The 16,659-nt window shown below is 42.3% G+C and overlaps 1 protein-coding gene across 1 annotated transcript in view; it reads left to right on the forward strand.

Annotated features, from left to right (window-relative positions):
* Positions 1-16,600, forward strand: part of LOC128444347 (beta-1,4-N-acetylgalactosaminyltransferase 3) — a 28,165-nt gene extending 11,565 nt beyond the window's left edge. Inside the window, exons 4-20 of the mRNA XM_053426790.1 lie at positions 6,133-6,228; positions 6,594-6,684; positions 6,784-6,884; positions 7,391-7,458; positions 8,311-8,389; positions 8,539-8,605; positions 8,820-8,948; positions 9,059-9,168; positions 10,043-10,137; positions 11,021-11,070; positions 11,165-11,537; positions 12,167-12,384; positions 13,126-13,279; positions 13,386-13,458; positions 13,557-13,710; positions 14,705-14,831; positions 15,794-16,600. Coding sequence (XP_053282765.1) covers positions 6,133-6,228; positions 6,594-6,684; positions 6,784-6,884; positions 7,391-7,458; positions 8,311-8,389; positions 8,539-8,605; positions 8,820-8,948; positions 9,059-9,168; positions 10,043-10,137; positions 11,021-11,070; positions 11,165-11,537; positions 12,167-12,384; positions 13,126-13,279; positions 13,386-13,458; positions 13,557-13,710; positions 14,705-14,831; positions 15,794-15,890 — 2,082 coding nt within the window. The 3' untranslated portion in view covers positions 15,891-16,600. The remainder of the gene's footprint in view (positions 1-6,132; positions 6,229-6,593; positions 6,685-6,783; positions 6,885-7,390; positions 7,459-8,310; positions 8,390-8,538; positions 8,606-8,819; positions 8,949-9,058; positions 9,169-10,042; positions 10,138-11,020; positions 11,071-11,164; positions 11,538-12,166; positions 12,385-13,125; positions 13,280-13,385; positions 13,459-13,556; positions 13,711-14,704; positions 14,832-15,793) is intronic.
* Positions 16,601-16,659: the final 59 nt, after the last annotated feature.

The raw sequence follows: 16,659 nt of genomic DNA on the forward strand, positions 1-16,659 counted from the left end.
TCTCCTCAGGAGAAGGAAAACATTCCGTAACGTTTTAGCTAGACCTCAGATAATATTGTAACGGACTGGTAGTTAGGTTTATGTTCTGTTTGACTGCTATGTGTTTGTTATGACTTATGTCCAGCTAACTACACCATGTCAATAAGTATTGGGATTTCCAGAGGGTCAGTGAACCAGTCGGGGTGGGGCAAGTGACAGTTCTAGACCAATGGCTGGAGAGTTACCTGGCATGACAGGCTCTCATTGGCTGATGAGTTGGCATGTCAAGAGTGAATGAGGAAGCGAAGTGAAGAACACAGTAGTGGATGACAGGAGTGTCGGAGTTACAAACAAGAAGTGTGTCGTGTTCGCTGGACTTTAATAAAGTTACACATAAAGAGAGAAGTTTCCTGTCGTCTATACGCCAGGACGCTGAAATATGAACGTGTTCACCGCTCAAATTCATTATTTGTCATTGAAGTGCGTTCAGTTCATCGTTCTCACAAAAGTGAACGTGTTCAATGAACGCGTTCTTTTGCGTTCGTTCATGCACAACACTGAAAATGACCAATACTTCTTATTATCATCTTGTTGTTGTGATGACCCCTAAAAACAGTTTTGCTATTCACGCATTTAGACAAACATTCATACAGTGCTTTTATCTGCAGCACTCTCTGTCTCACACATCACTCTCACATTGCCGGCACAGCCTTAATTTGGGGTTCAGTATCTTGCCAATGACAATTTGGCATGTGGAACAGTGGAGACTGGTATCAAACCACTGACCCTCTGGTTAGTAGAAGACCCTTCCCAGTGAATTCTCATCAGATTTTCAAACCGTTTGCTTTGTTACAAATGTCAGATGTGTATATGACACAGAAGGCTTGGTTACATTGAAATTGAAGGCTTCGTCATCTGTTGTAAGTGTAGTAATATTCCTATAATATTTAAGAATAAGTTACCCAAAATATCTAACTTCATCATGATTTTGGAAATAATTCAATTCTTAATTCATTGAAATAAGACTATTACATTAAACACTGTTATATGCTCAGTGCTTGGAAGACTTCATATTGTTTTGGACTTTTACACAGTGACAGCAAAATATTGGAGATCTGCTTTTTCAGGAAAACTAAGTCTAAGAAGGCATATTATTTGTATTAGATCAGTTAATGGGTGTTGCTTCTCTACTACTAGTGTATGTAACCTGGGAAGAAAACATATCCAAACAAGGAAGTATAGCACCTCAGTCAAATCCAAATTGATAAGAGAAAGCGTTAAAGCGCTTTCCCAAATGTGTCATCAGGCAAAGAAAACTCAAAGAGAGGAGCTGAGAACAGAGAGACAGGGACAGTCAGACAGAGGCATCTTTCGTCTCCAAGCTACGATGCAAAGTGTAATGTACTGTGATGTGTTGGATTCAAAGGCTCGTCTCGGAGACAGAGATGATAATGAATCACTTTTACTGGAAGATTGTGATACAAGGAGTGGCAGTCCAATAACAACAAATAACAACCCCCGAGGAGGGAACAGAACACCTCCCAGAACTGTGAAACAAACTGTGGACCCCGGTCTAACGCCACATCCTTTGGAAAACCATGGATGTGAAAAACATGCAACAGGACAGCCTCCGCAGTTTCTGTGGAAGAAAGCAGCTTGGGCAAGGGAATGAAATGAACCATCTTCGAGAATCTATCAACAACTGTTAAAATAGTGGTGTTACCTTTCGAGGGAGGCAACCCGGTAACAAAGTCCAGAGAGATGTCAGACCAGGGGCGATGGGGCACAGAAAGTGGCTGCAGGATACCAGAGGGTGGACGTCACAAATGAGCCCAATGGATGACCTGGGAACGAAGTGGAACAGACACAAACAACCGGTTCAGGGGACAGCCGTCCGGAACCTGACGATTAATATGTCTGACCCTTTGTTCAATACCCCAGGTAACGGCCTCTACCATACAGGATGGAGGTAAGATATTAGAGGGAAATCTTGGTGCAGAACCAGGGTCAAATAGACGAGACAGTGCATCTGCTTTAGCATTCTTTGAACCAGGGCGATATGACAGGGAGAAATTAAATCGATTAAAAAACAAAGCCCACCTGGCCTGTCTGGAATTGAGCCGTTTTGCGGGCCGGACGTATTCAAGATCAGTCCAAACCAAGAACGGCTGTTCTGCTCCCTCCAACCAATGACACCATTCCTCCAGGGCCACTTTAATAGCCAGCAACTCTCTATTCCCCACATCATAATTTCATTCAGCGGGAGAGAGTTTCAGAGAGGGAAAAGCGCAGGGATGAAGCTTCTTGTCCACTTGTGATCTTTGCGAGAGGATTGCCCCAACTCCTACGTCCAAGGCATCAACCTCAACCATGAACTGAAGATCAGGGTCCGGGAATGTGAGGACTGGGGCAGTAGTAAAGGTCTCCGTCAATTTTTGAAAGGCTCTCTCAGCCGGTAGTAACCACTGAAACTTCATATTTGAGGAGGTCAGTTTATGCAATGGAGAAGCAATAGTTCTAAAGTTCCTAATGAAACATCTGTAAAAATTAGCAAAACCCAGAAAGCGTTGGAGATGTTTGCGAGAAGTGGGAGTAGACCACTCAGTCACCGCGCTAACCTTCGCCGGATCCATCTGGATGTTGTCTTGAAAGACGATGAACCCTAGGAAAGCGACAGAGGACACATGAAATTCGCACTTCTCTGCCTTCACAAAGAGTTGGTGGGTGAGAAGACGCTGGAGAACCTTGTGAACATGCTGGACATGAGTGTCCTCATCTGGGGAGAAGATGAGGATATCATCCAAATAAACAAAGACATATTGGTTCAACATCTCGCCGAGTACCAACGCCTGGAATACCGCATTAGATAAACCGAATGGCATCACGAGGTACTCATAGTGACCACTGGGGGTATCAAAGGCTGTTCTTCCATTCATCCCCTTCCCTTATCATCACCAAGTGATAGGCGTTCCTCAGGTCCAGCTTGGTGAAGACCTTAGCGTTCTTTAATAGCTCAAACGCAGAGGAGATGAGGGGAAGAGGATATCGATTCTTGATGGTAATCTCATTTAATCCCCGATAATCAATACATGGGCGGAGCGTCTTATCTTTCTTGGCAACAAAGAAGAACGCAGCTCCGCCATGAGAGGAGGATGGCCCGAATAAGTCCTGCCGCCAGGGAAGAGTCAATATATTTGGTCATAGTTTTTACCTCCAGGGAAGACAAGAATAGAGGGGCCCCCTAGGGGGTGAAGTACCTGGTAGCAGGTCAATGGCACAGTCATAAGGTTGATGAGGCAGTAGAGAGGAAACCCGTGTCTTGTTGAAGACTTCCTTGAGGTCTAGATAACATGGAGGGACTCGGGAGAAATCGGGGAAATCAGCGTCTGAAGAAGCTGTGCAGGGAGAGGTGACAGCAGATCGAGAAGCAGGAAGTTCTAGACAACTGGGAGACGAAACATAGGGGGTGTGGGATACTTTGGAGATAGAAACAGCGTGAATGCAGGTAAAAGTAAAGTGTCTGTCCCAACCTGTTACTTCTCTTGTGACCCAGTTCATGTGGGGGTTATGTATGGAGAGCCATGGAAAACCCAGAATGAGAGGGTGTGATGGAGAGTCGAATAGGTAAAAGCTCAGAGATTCAGAATGTTCTTTGGAGATGATCATTTGAATCGGATCAGCGCGTTGAGTTATCTTACATATAAGCATCCATCTAGAGCGTGAGCCTCTAATGGCTTGGGAATAGGATATAATTTCTTAGCTGATCTCCAGTCTATAAAATTCTCGTCAGCCCCTGAGTCAACTAAAAAAGGATAAATGACAGTCTGAGATGGTGTGATGAGCATTGCTTGCATGAGAGGTCGAACAGAAGAAACAGTAGTGTGGCTCACCAGTGTATACTTTGCTGTTGGTCCTTCACTGGACAGCCTGAGAGATAGTGACCCATCTGACCACAATAGATGCAACTCCCCTCAAGGACTCGACGTTGACACTCCTCTGGACTGAGCTTGGTTCGACCCAGCTGCATTGGCTCTTCTGCACCGTCAGAGGGCGCTGGTGCGCCGGCCGTGGGTGTGAATTGGCCGGAGCTCGCCAGGATTGTTGAGTTGTGGTCGACTGCCCCCTCTGGACAGGAGCAGAATAATCCGGTCTGGATCTCCGACGATCCTGGAGACGTTTATCAATCTTGACGACCAGTGCTATGAGAGAGTCCACATCTTCTGGCAATACACGATTGATCAGCTGATCCTTGATGGGCTCCGCTAACCCATACAGGAAAGCGTCAAACAAGGCTTCCTCATTCCAACCACTATCGGTTGCCAATGTGCGAAACTCAATGGCATAATCAGAGACACGCCAATTGCCCTGGCGAAAACCCATCAGTGCTCTCGCTTCCTCTCGACCAGGGTTAGTGGTGTTGAAGATCTTGCTCGGTGTCTCCGTAAACAGCTGAACCGAGGAGCAGACGTGCAAGTTCCTTGCCCGCTCGGCAGTCGCCCATCTCTCTGCCCTGCCAGAGAGATATGAAATTACGTACGCCACTTTGGAGAGTTCCGTCTGGAAAGATGGTGCATTTAACTCAAAGTGGAGACCACACTGTACCAGAAAGGATCGACAGTCTCCAGAATCCCCGGAAAATCTCTCGGGACGAGAGAGACGTGGTGGGACCACAAGCGGAGCAACAGCGGGAAGTGAAGCTGGAGCTGGGGCTGTGACTGGAGCTGGAGCTGGCTCTAGAACAGCACTCGGAGCGGTGAAGGTGTCCAGACGATCCATGAGCTGTTTGAACTGATTAATCAGAAAACTAACCTGACTGTGAATGTTCTCCTGGCATTCCGACATCCCTCACATATCGAAGCGAACCGCTTTAAATTATTCCTCCGTCTGATGAAGTAATGGTGCCTGAAGGGCAGCGCGCCTGGAACCGGAGTCGGCTGAATCCATTTTGTGGGCCAGTTCGTACTGTAATGTACTGGGATGTGTTGGATTGAAATGCTCGATTCGGAGACAGAGATGATAATGAAACACTTTTACTGGAAGATTGTGATACAAGGAGTGGCAGTCCAATAACAACACAATTCCAAATAGTGTCGGGCAGAAGCAGAAGACGAAGGAGATCCAGTCCAGGTTCAGTACACAGGTAAGGCAGTCCAATACCAAGCATACGATTCCGATGACTGTCAGGCAGCAGCAGGGGTCGGTGAAGATCCAGTCCAGGTTCGGTACACGGGTAGACAAGAGTAGAGCAGGCAGAGGTACAGACAGGGAAGAGGCAAAAGTGGAGTCGATTACAAGGACGGGGGTCAGAATCACAGGAAGCTTACTAAACATGGAAAATGCTGGAACTCTTGAGACAAGGGGGAAACAAAGACGAACTGGCAAAGCGACACAGGAACACACAGAATAAAAACACTAGGTGATGAGGAACAGGTGCAAACAATCGGGAAGGAGCAGATAATCAAGCAGGTGGAGCACACACAAGGGATGTAGTGAGGAGTCTGAAAAGAGAGGAGAGGTGAGTAAACATAACAACCCAGAACAAAAGAATAAACGATAAATATCAGGCCAACTTAACCTGAATAATCAGGACTGGACGTAACACATAGGTCCTCTCGTAAATAGATAAAAGTAGAGATTTTAGTCTTGTTGTTCTGTTGAACCGTGTAGTTATGATAATTAAAAAAAGGTTATTTCTCTTCTAGGAGAGAGACTGTTCACTGAATTCGTCTTTTGAATTAAATGAGCTACACAAACATCAGAAACCTCCATTACATTGTGGAGGAAGTAGAAACAAAAACCGAATAATCACACTATAACAACTTCATGACCGGATAATCAGCTTTAAGGGTAAGGGTAATGATAGAAGTGCTGGTGAAGGTAAGGGTAAGGCCAGAAGTGCTGGTAAGGGTAAGGGTAAGGACAGCGTGATGGTTTATACTGTCCAGCAGATCCTTACAGTCCTCACAGGACCTGCTTGACAGTTGAAACCAGCACTTCTGTCAATTTATCATCAGGTGTTATCTAAGGGAGTGTAGAGCTGTTGATTTTAGATTTTAAACACTGAGGCCACATGGTTAGCTGATCCACCGCAGAAATATTGCAGAACAAATCCCAGTGTGTTCACAACTTCCTCTCTCTCCTCTCTTCCTGCAGTATAAGGGACGGGCCAATCTGCACGCGTTTGCGGACTGGTGTGGCAAATCTATAGCTGAGCTCCGCAAGAACCCGCACTACCCGCTGTATCCTCACGTGAGTCAGAGCCTGACCTTAGGACCCCACACTGCATTAATTCTGTTCAGTGAATCATTACTTCAGCCAGGGAGGGTGTGGTTGTGCCCTTATCCATTGGTTTGTTTGTTCTACAGCAGGATTACGCTGAAATATCTCAGCAACAATCAGATGGAACACTATGAAATGTCATTCATTCATGATCCCCAGAGGATTAATCTTGACCTAAGTGATTCTCTTTTCTTCTTCAGTGTCACAGTGAGGTGTTTTTACACAGAGGTGCATTCTACATCCTCATGTTAGATCCTCAGGTCCCTGGACTGAAGAGGTTGTCCCCCTTTGAGTAAACATGGTGGCTGATTCTTTGTGTTTCCTCACTCTTTCAGTCCAGAAGTACAGTACTGAAGCTGGCCGTCATTCCTAAGTGGACTAACTATGGAATCAGGATATTTGGCTATCTGCATCCATATACTGATGGTACCTCACTAGTCCCTTCTTGATACCATGCTTACACTTCATACATCTCCTAGATATCTCTGTCTGAATCCCTAACCCCTTGTTTCCTTTTTCTCTCAGGAGAGTTTGTTTTTGCTCTGAGCTCTCAGGACAACTCTGAGTTGTGGCTAAGCACAGATGACTCCCCCCTCAATTTGCAGTTACTGGGATGGGTTGGAAAGGTATTCATCTCAGTCATCTTCTTAAGCAGCAGAGGAACATTTCCACATTTGTGTCACTGACATTAACATGGACATTATAATTCTGACTATTGATCTTATTCTGAATTAAACTTTGTTTTTAACTCATGTGATTTTCACATGAGTTGCTCATAGAATATTCATCGTTAATATTCAGTACATTTTCAATCAACATTACATCATACTATAGTTCACACTCGACCCTAGGTTGTTCGTCATCCAGCAGTTGGTAACTGCTTGATGTTGATTTGAACACATACACATGTCTACATAATGTGACGAAGGACAGAATATCCACATTCCTTAATTTGATTTGTGTTATTCCAAGTTTGACCAGATTCAAGATGAAAAGAAGCTGCTGTTTACATGGCAGTGTCTTACTTAGTTTATTGTCTTAATTGGGTTATGAAAATGTGTGTCCATGTAAACGTGTGTTAATATTTGCTTTCTTAATAATTGATTTATAATTAATTGCTTCCTTTTATTAGACTGGCTCAGAGTGGACGGCCCCTGGCGAGTTTGAGAAATATGTTAGTCAGATATCCAGACCAGTGAGGTGAGTTTAGTTTGTGTCTATGTTGGAAATATAAATGTACTTACATATTATTACAAAATTTCCACTAAATATCTCATTCAAGATTATATCTATCTGTAGGGATATCGAGTGTGATTTTCTTTTTTTTTCTTTTTTTTCTTTTTTCTTTTATTTATTATTGCTTTATTTTACGTAGGTATGTAAGTTTGTGTGCGTGTTTATCTTTATTTATTTATTTTTTTGTATGTATGTATATGCAGTGAAGTTCACCTGCATTTCATTGTGCAACTTGTGTGGTATGTGTCAATGTGTTTTGTATTGGAAATAAATAAAAAAACATTGTTCAAAAAAAAAAAAATCTCATTCAAACATAATCAAACCAGTGAGAAAAGCACAGGTGGATTTCTTGTAACAAACAAGGTTAAAAAGAAGCAAAATATTTTATACAGTAGGATCTGCTTACTCATCACAAGCAAAAATGAAATCAGGACTTGCATATTGTCACTTGTAGGATTCATCTTGATCCATACAGGGGTACTAACGCGGAGGTTTCCAGCTTCTGCTTCACCAACATTGACCATTCATTCTTCAAACTGTCTCTAACAAGTCCCCTGTGTTAGACTTTGCATACCTTATCTAAGCTCGTTAGCACCTGAGGGGTTGGGACAGATGTATTGAAACGATATCCGGGTTCAGTCAGGGACAGAAAATTAGGGACCGTACTGTCCTCTGCCATGTATCTATGGAACTGCTTCACTTGCAGGAGTGCAACGTTACCAAAACTCATGTCTTCACATAAACACAATCCAGTTTCATAACCTGTAAGATGTCATAACCTAGTTCTATGTAAACATGCATATGTCCCTCTGACAGGCTTTCTGCAGAGAGGAAGTACTTTTTTGAACTTCTCCACAAGCAGGACCATGAAGGGACAGACCATGTGGAGGTGGCGGTAAGTAGCTCGTCCCAGCTCATATAGACTTTAAAATCCAAATGTCACTTCTCTGTTTTCTTGTGTCATTTGCAGCTGTAACATTATGTGTAACCTGAGCTTTTAAACAGAGAAGAGACGTGTAGTTCTTTGTGTCTTTTTTCACACAGTGGCAGCTCCAGGGTGAAGGCTCCAGATTCACTGTTATTGACTCCCAGCACATCTCTCTCTATGTTGGTAAAGACATGCATCAACCCAGACATCATTCCTTCTGACACTGAAATGGCTGAGACACCTCAGAGTGAATTTGCACCACAACGCGTCTCAAACCACAACTACTTCTTTATCATTTCTGCTCAGATGCTCACACTGTATCAAGTCAGTGGTTTTGTGGCACATTTGAATGTGGAGCACTTCTCTGATTTTATTGTCCTGTGGCTTCATCCCACAGATGAGTCTGCTATGATAGCGGGTGATGTTGAACACATACCTCAGACGGCTGCAAGTCACTCCAACACGAAACAGAGCAGCTCTACAGTCGACATGCTGAGGGAAGACCCACGAGACGTTCTCCTCCATGGTGAGAGACATTTCTGTGTCTCGTTTGGTTTCACATCAGGATGAAAGTGATTTCCTCCGATTGAAGCACAAAGTAATCTCTGCTCTAATTTCTGTTGTGTTGGTTTGAAGTGCCTTTGATAAACAGCAAATTCCTACAAGATGTTTTGCCCGACTGCGAGTACAAACCCAGCTACGCATACCAAGGTTCTCATCTGGCCCGCTATCAAGGACTAAATTATGTATGTATTTTTATGTTGTTGTGTTTCTGATGGATTGACATCCTGCTCATACTGTTCTTCAGAATACAGTTTTGAAAGTGGACAACCATGTTCTCTACAAATGTTACAGGGTAGCACTGAGGACACAATTATTTTTGCTTCCGCACTGGTGACAGCCAGTGGCTGGAGGCGTCATGATTTCAGGTTTTACGTCCGTCTCATTCTTGTGAATACGTAGAAGACCGTGAGGGAATTTCTTAAAATGTGTCAGATTCACAATTAGATTCTGGCGGTCAAAGGTGTGACCTCATAAAACCTATTTAGAGCCTTGAGAACGCGACATCTCAGAAACCTTTCAAATTTGTAATTCACTCATTATCTACTCAGTTACCCCTTTGCCGATAGGGGGTGAAGTGTTTGAGTTGCAGGGGTGAACAGTGTAGCAGCCGAATCCAATACAACTAAAAATATTAGCTAGCTATCTTGCTAATGCTAACCTCCACTGGTAGTGAGTTATCTTGCTAATGCTAACCACTGCTAGCTTAGCCACTTGTGGTGGACCTTTAGGGTGCTACACTGTTTACCCCTGAAACTCCTGCAGTGTTTTGTGAGCCCAAACACTTCACCCACCCCTCTAACGGCAGAGGGGTGAGTGGATAATGAGTGAATTATCATTTTTGGGTGAACTATTACTTTGAAGTTAACAGATCAGATTTCAGTGGTCAAAGGTCATGGTAGGCTGTTTGATTATTTAAATATGAACATGTGTTGTGCTCTTTGATCGGGTCCTTGAGGACGTGGCTTCATAAGCTTCATCAAACAAGACCTCATGTTCATCTCCTCTCAATAAGCTCTCTGGTCTTTAACAGCACGTCATTTCATTTCCTCTCACCAGGTCAAATCGTCCTTCATCTACCCTAATGATCATACCCGACTCACACAAATGGAGTCCGAGAAAAGCTGCTTCTACCACGCCCACATCTTGGAAAAGTGAGACCTCCGGGGATAAACGTGACAATGAAATTATAGATCCATTTGTTGTAGCATCCCTGGCTGAATGAGGGTCTGACTTTCTTTTACTGATGGCTCACAACAATTGATTGACAACTCCAAACATGTTGTGAACAGGTTACCCGCTAAAGGTGTGATAATATTCAACTACAGTCTTTTAGATCATCCTTTATAAAGCTTGTCTTTAATATGAATTACTATTTATTAGTGCTGTCAGTTAAACGCGTTATTAACGACGTTAACGCAAACCCATTTTAACGACGTCAATTTTTTTCTCGCGAGGTTAACGCAGAGCTGCCACTTTCCCCATGTGACACACGCTTTTGCATGTTTTCACACGCACTCACGCCACAAATCCAATTTGTCTGTATTTGTGCTCCCAGATAGCGCACTGGTCCCGGGGCTCCGCCCCCCGCCCCGCTTACTTGCTCAGAGAGACACAGTGAGATCAGACCTCGTCTCCACTTCCTTTCACTATCCAGAAATGAAGCCAAAATATCATGGATATAAATGTTGCCATCTTGGACATTTGGAGCCAGAATCAGTAACGATCAGAGGATGCCATGGTAGAAAGGTCCCATTAATAAACATGCTGGACCAATCATCGCGAGTCACTCACTAATCATGACTTTTCACGAACTTTATATGTTATAGTTATACACATAATAAACATCAGTCTGAATAGAACTAGCTCAAACGATAGAAAACATCTTTGAGAAAAATGTATTTGATGTAAACTTTGACTTTGGTTCATGTCCTATCCACCAACATGGAAGATGTTTATTTTTTAAGTGTGTCATCTGAAAACACAATGTAACATCAAATTCTAATTTGTTGCATAATCTTGTCTCCTTATCTTCAGCTCTGAAAACATGAAACTAGACAGCCCAGACCTGCAGGAACAAGACATAAGTATTTTCTCCCTTTTTCTTATTTAGAAAATAGTTACTTTTGTTGTCAGACCAATTCACTCTAATTTTCTGTTTTTTCCTCTGGTAAATGCTAGATCAGAACATGATGGGGGAGAAATCAGCACACGACTATGAAACAGAATATGAGATCTTTGCTGAGAAATTCCGGGAGGTACTCCGGTCCTTACCCGTGCATGAAGACGACACAAAGCCTAATCCTCAGAAGACCCAAATTGTGAGCGAGGAGCGGAGGATTGTAAAAAGATCACTTAAGCTCCTGCAGGTAAAGAATAATGTCAACCAGCACTGGAGTCAGACCTTCCAGATCAACCACCTGGACTATCGGGCACATAATTCAGATGCTATGGAAATGAATTGCAATATTGCTGGCAGTCTGCTTATCAACTCCAATGAGGTTCTGCCAGTGGTCAAGAATTTCATGGACAAACTCAACAAAGAACCTAATGGGTAAGTGTATTTGTGTCTGCACCAGCACATCACCTGGGTAATAGAACAAAAATTGGTGTCATTTCAATGGGAGTTGTTTTGCCTCCACACTGGTGAAAGTCAATGGCCAAAAGCATCATGTTTTCAGGTTGTCCGTTTTTTTTTTATAGCTACATTATATAAATTGATTAATACTATATCTATCTTAAAGGGCCTGTATTGAGTAAAATGCATTTTCTGGGCTTTTACTATCCGTAATACAGTCTCTCCACAGGCTTTTTTCACTCAGTCCATTCTAAGAAATATGTTATCGAAATGTCTTGTTTCGTACTTCCTCCCTCGTATGATGTTATGCGGGATCACACTCATCTCTCAGCCCCGTCCAGCCGGTACCAGTCCAGCCTACGAACCCACCCACGCTGCCCCCCACCACTACCCCTCCACAATAAACTCGACACGACAGTTTTTTTTCCCTTTAAAGTGCCGATATATCTTCTTAAGGGTACTAATACCTCAAATGAAGTCCCAGAAAGGTGTAAAATATGTGTAGAGCTGCAGCGATCAGTCACTTAATGGATCAGTTCACTGATCTAAAGTAAATGAGAAACTATTTTGCAGACCTGTCACTGTGTCTCTCTCTGCCCCTGCAGGCGGTTCACGTTGGTGCAAGTGGTTAACGTGGTGAAGCGTGTGGACCCAGCCAAAGGAATCCGCTACCTCCTGGAGCTGCGGCTGAAAGACATGAAGGGCCAGATGCTGCGTCTGTCACAATACGTCTACGCTACGAGTAACCAACCTGAGCTGGTTCTGTGTAACCCAGTGGCCTTCAGCTGGAATCCTCTTGCCACCGTCCACATCATAGTTCCAGGTACTGTACATCCCCCTTTGACCAGGCTCATTTCCAGTGGTGGAGATTGCACATTGACTCCAGTGCCTTACATCGATACAATTTTTAGGCACATTACTTAAAAGTTTTCATTTATACATTTATTTGACAGCTTCAGTTGTGAGTTACTTTCAGATGATTTGAGAAAAGGTTTTGTATTTTTAAATTGTATTTAGAAAAGTGTTAACACACTGATTTTATGCTCCTAAACGTTAATTATTGACAACAAGTATGTGATTCTACATTTAGTCTTTATCAGATGTAATTCTTAATATTTCTTTAAGAAAGTTTCAGCACCAAAACTTAAAACCCCACACTGTACAAAGATAATCTCCTGCTCTCCAGAAATGAAGCAATAATATCCCAAATACAAGCGCTCCATCTTGTGCCCATGAAATTTGCAGTAGCAATCTGGAGATGGAACCAGGGTACAGAGGTCCTGCCGATACACGTGCTCGACCAAGTGCAACTCAGTCACCGCTGATGATGTTTCACTCTATTTTCATCAACATGAATGTGATGACAACTATCTAATATGTCAGAAATCAACGCTGAATTTTTTTTTCCCAGTTGACAGGTACTTTGACATCTACATCGTACTCCGTCATGTTGAGGTGTTGAGATATGCTAAACGCTGACACACATGTACCCTCTCACGAAAAGTGAGCTGACAGCTGTGATTTTTTAATGTTGTGTATCTATCTGCCTATTTACGTCTCTCAGTGAAAAACCAGGCTCGGTGGGTGCACAAGCTGATTACTGAAATGGAGAAAGTGTTCAGAGAATCCGGAGACACCAACTTCAACCTCATTGTCACTGACTACGACAGCACTGACATGGACGTGGAGAAGGCTCTAAAGAAATCGTCACTCCACAGGTTGTGCATTTGTGTGTTTGTTTTCCTTTTAAACTGAATGTAAACCTATGGCCAAGTATGTTACACATGATGTATGTGCTATAACAGCGTGTGTGGAATGTATCAGGTACCAGTATCTGAAGTTGAGTGGAAACTTCCAGCGCTCTGCTGGTCTGCAAGCAGGAATCGACCTTATAAAAGTAGGTGATGCAACAACTCTCAGCAGTAAAATAATTACAATTAATTCACTTGAATAGAATAAAAATAAAATATCTACCACTCTCTCATCTTCCCTCAGGATCCACACAGCATAGTGTTTCTTTGTGACCTCCACCTCCAATTCCCTACCTCCATAATCGACAGCATCAGGAAACACTCCGTGGAGGGACACATGGCCTTTGCTCCCATCGTCTTGAGACTGGACTGTGGGTCTTCACCACTGGAGGCCAGAGGTAGATATACACATCTCTAGTTTCATTTTAAAATGACCGTTACTCTATTGAGGGATGCACATAAAAAAATGCACATTAATAAAAGGAAGCCAATTTATTTGACATTAAAAGTTATCATCATGCCCCAAGCTTTTTCTTCTTGTCTTTAGCGCTGTCATATATAATTTGTGATGTTGTCAAGGAATGTTTGTGTTTCTCTTCAATAAAAAAAAAGTTAGCATCATATGTCTTTTAATACAGTTAAGCAGGAGCAGGAGTCTCTCTCTCCCTCTCGCTCTCTAATATTGGTGTAATCCAGCTAAATAACAGACAGAAAAAACACTGATTTGGATTAACCATTTAAACTGCGATTCCAAGAAATTTCGGCATTTGCTCCGCTAGTCTTGTTTCTTTATGTTACCACTGAGCCGTTCAGGAGGTCTACTCTACCACTGCTCGTACTACTTCATGTGACTCCAGAGGGGAGATGAGAAACTGTAAAACCTCTAAGCTCACATCATTCACAGCAGACACAAAAAAAGTATGTAGGTGTTGGACAAAATCAGTGTACAAATGAAACCAGGGTACCAACTGGTTTAAAGTTGCAGTGTGTAGAATTTAGTGACTTCTAGTGGTGAAGTTGCCTATTGCAGCTGAATACCCCTCACCTCAGCCTCCCCTTCCAAACAAGATACAGAACCTGTGGTAACCTTCAGTTGTCATAAAAACTCAAAAGGTGTTTAGTTTGTCCAGTCTGGGCTAGAACAAGAAAAATTGTACCTGATGTAAATATAAACTATTTCAATATAAAGGTCCCATTCTAGGGTAAAGAACATATTTTTTATAATTTAGATAAACACAAAATGACGAGGATTATTTTATATTAAATTTCTGTCGATAGAATCCTTTCACCTAAATCGTACACACTGGACCTTGAAGTGAATATGATGCATTTTAAAGATTAGGTGTGGATTTAGTAAATGTTACATTTTGAATGTAAATGTGTGGATTGCAGGTTTCTGGGAGGTGCAAGGCTTTGGTCTGCTTGGAATCTATAAGTCTGATCTGGATGCAGTGGGAGGAATGAACACCAGAGAATATACGGACCGCTGGGGAGGGGAAGACTGGGAGCTACTCGACAGGTCAGTTTACTCACTCAATAAAAATTGACAGATACTCTTTTTGTTTGTTGCTTTTATCTTTAAAATTGTATTCCCATATCAGCCATTTTTATCTTCACTGTAACTTTATAAAGAAAAATCAACCGTTAGACTTTCCATCGTTGTTGGGAAAACATCTGCAGTGATGCTCCTTACATTTGAGGTCCCTGCTGAGGTTTTGTCTCATAAACAGCAAATTACTCAGTTGCAAATCTATTAGGTACACTTTGCTAAATCTTATTCAACAGTCCTGCAATAAATCCTAAAGCTAAAATGTAATGCAGCTCACTGGTACCACCAACTGCATGTACTTTCACCCATCTCAGTCACAAGCCACAATACACGACCTGTTCAGCACTGTAAGCCCGACAGCCACAGTTAGCGACTGAACATGGTGAGGCAGGTCAACACCAATCTGGAGATGATATGAGATCAAAAATAAAAACTTGATGCCAAACTAATATTAATTTAGTTTAATAATTGCTGGATGTGTAAATAAGTTTGACATTTGAAACCAATTATTTCATTTAATATTATATCTGTAACCACAGCCCTAAAGATGGTCGTCCTCCAACCAGAGGGTCGGCGGTTCGATTCTCAGTCCTCAGCCAAATGACATGTAATGTAATGTATTATGTCCATCTAATAACATGGCCACACATGGCTGCCTCTACAAAATAAACACAGCACTTGTGATGATCAGTATCAGGAGACTGTGCAGAAAACTACCTGTTCAGTTGGAGAAACCCCAGAGTTCGAACACTGGCAGCTTATTCTCCAAATGCAAAAGAAATATCTTCGTCTGATTTATTTAGATTTTCTTCTCGAAATTTCAACTTTTTGGTCAGAGCGCCAATTGACAGCAATCTTCCTCCCTTCATGTTTTTTCTTACGCTTGAACCTAATACCAAACCCAAATACTGTACCTCTGCTCTCTGCTCTAGGATCATTAAGTCAAAACTGGAAGTGGATAGGATCTACTTGAGGAACTTTTTCCACTTCTTTCACTCCAAACGTGGCATGTGGAACGAGCAGCTTTAGACCAAAAAATGATCTCACCATCCGTTGCAGCACACCGAAGTTACCAGAGGCTCCATCAGAGCAACCAGAACGCCTAAGGGACAGATACGTTTACTGCTACTGCTACTACTACTAACTGACAGGGACTTGAATGTAGATGATGAAATTAAGGCTGAATACTGTCAAGAAGAACAATAAGAAGACTACTACGACAAGTATATTCACCTGAAAGTACTACTGACTACTGATGCTACTGAGTGCCACTTGATATGGTATATAAACATACTGGCATGATTGTCCCTATTGCCATGATTATCTGCACTATTCTCACTGCCAAGACCGAGCCTGTTCCCAAGACGGATCAGAAATCAAATGGTGGTGCGCTGTCATGTATCACGAAGATCCCACATGTTGCATGACTTTTAAATGTTTGTATATGACTCAACATTCTCTTTCTCTATCACAGCCTTTTGTTATGGTGCTGTTTAACAATCTATTTATCTTATTGGTGTTTTTTTATGTTATTTCTAGAAAAAAAAAGGCCCTGACTGGTCAAAAAGTCTAACTCAGTTTCTCTACTTTGTTCTTGTTCACACACAATGTGCCTTCTAATGTTTGTTATTCTGGTACTGAGGGAAATTTGTAACCACCCCATATATGTTATAATTATTTTTTGAAATTTCAATTTCAATCATGTATATAAAAAAAACAGTCAATTATTATCATCAAAACCAGATTGTTCATTTTTTACTTAATCCCTGTTTTGGGGAATTTATCAATGATGACAGCC

This window comes from Pleuronectes platessa, chromosome 7 (assembly GCF_947347685.1).
Source record: "Pleuronectes platessa chromosome 7, fPlePla1.1, whole genome shotgun sequence".
In the NCBI taxonomy this organism is placed as follows: Eukaryota; Metazoa; Chordata; class Actinopteri; order Pleuronectiformes; family Pleuronectidae; genus Pleuronectes; species Pleuronectes platessa.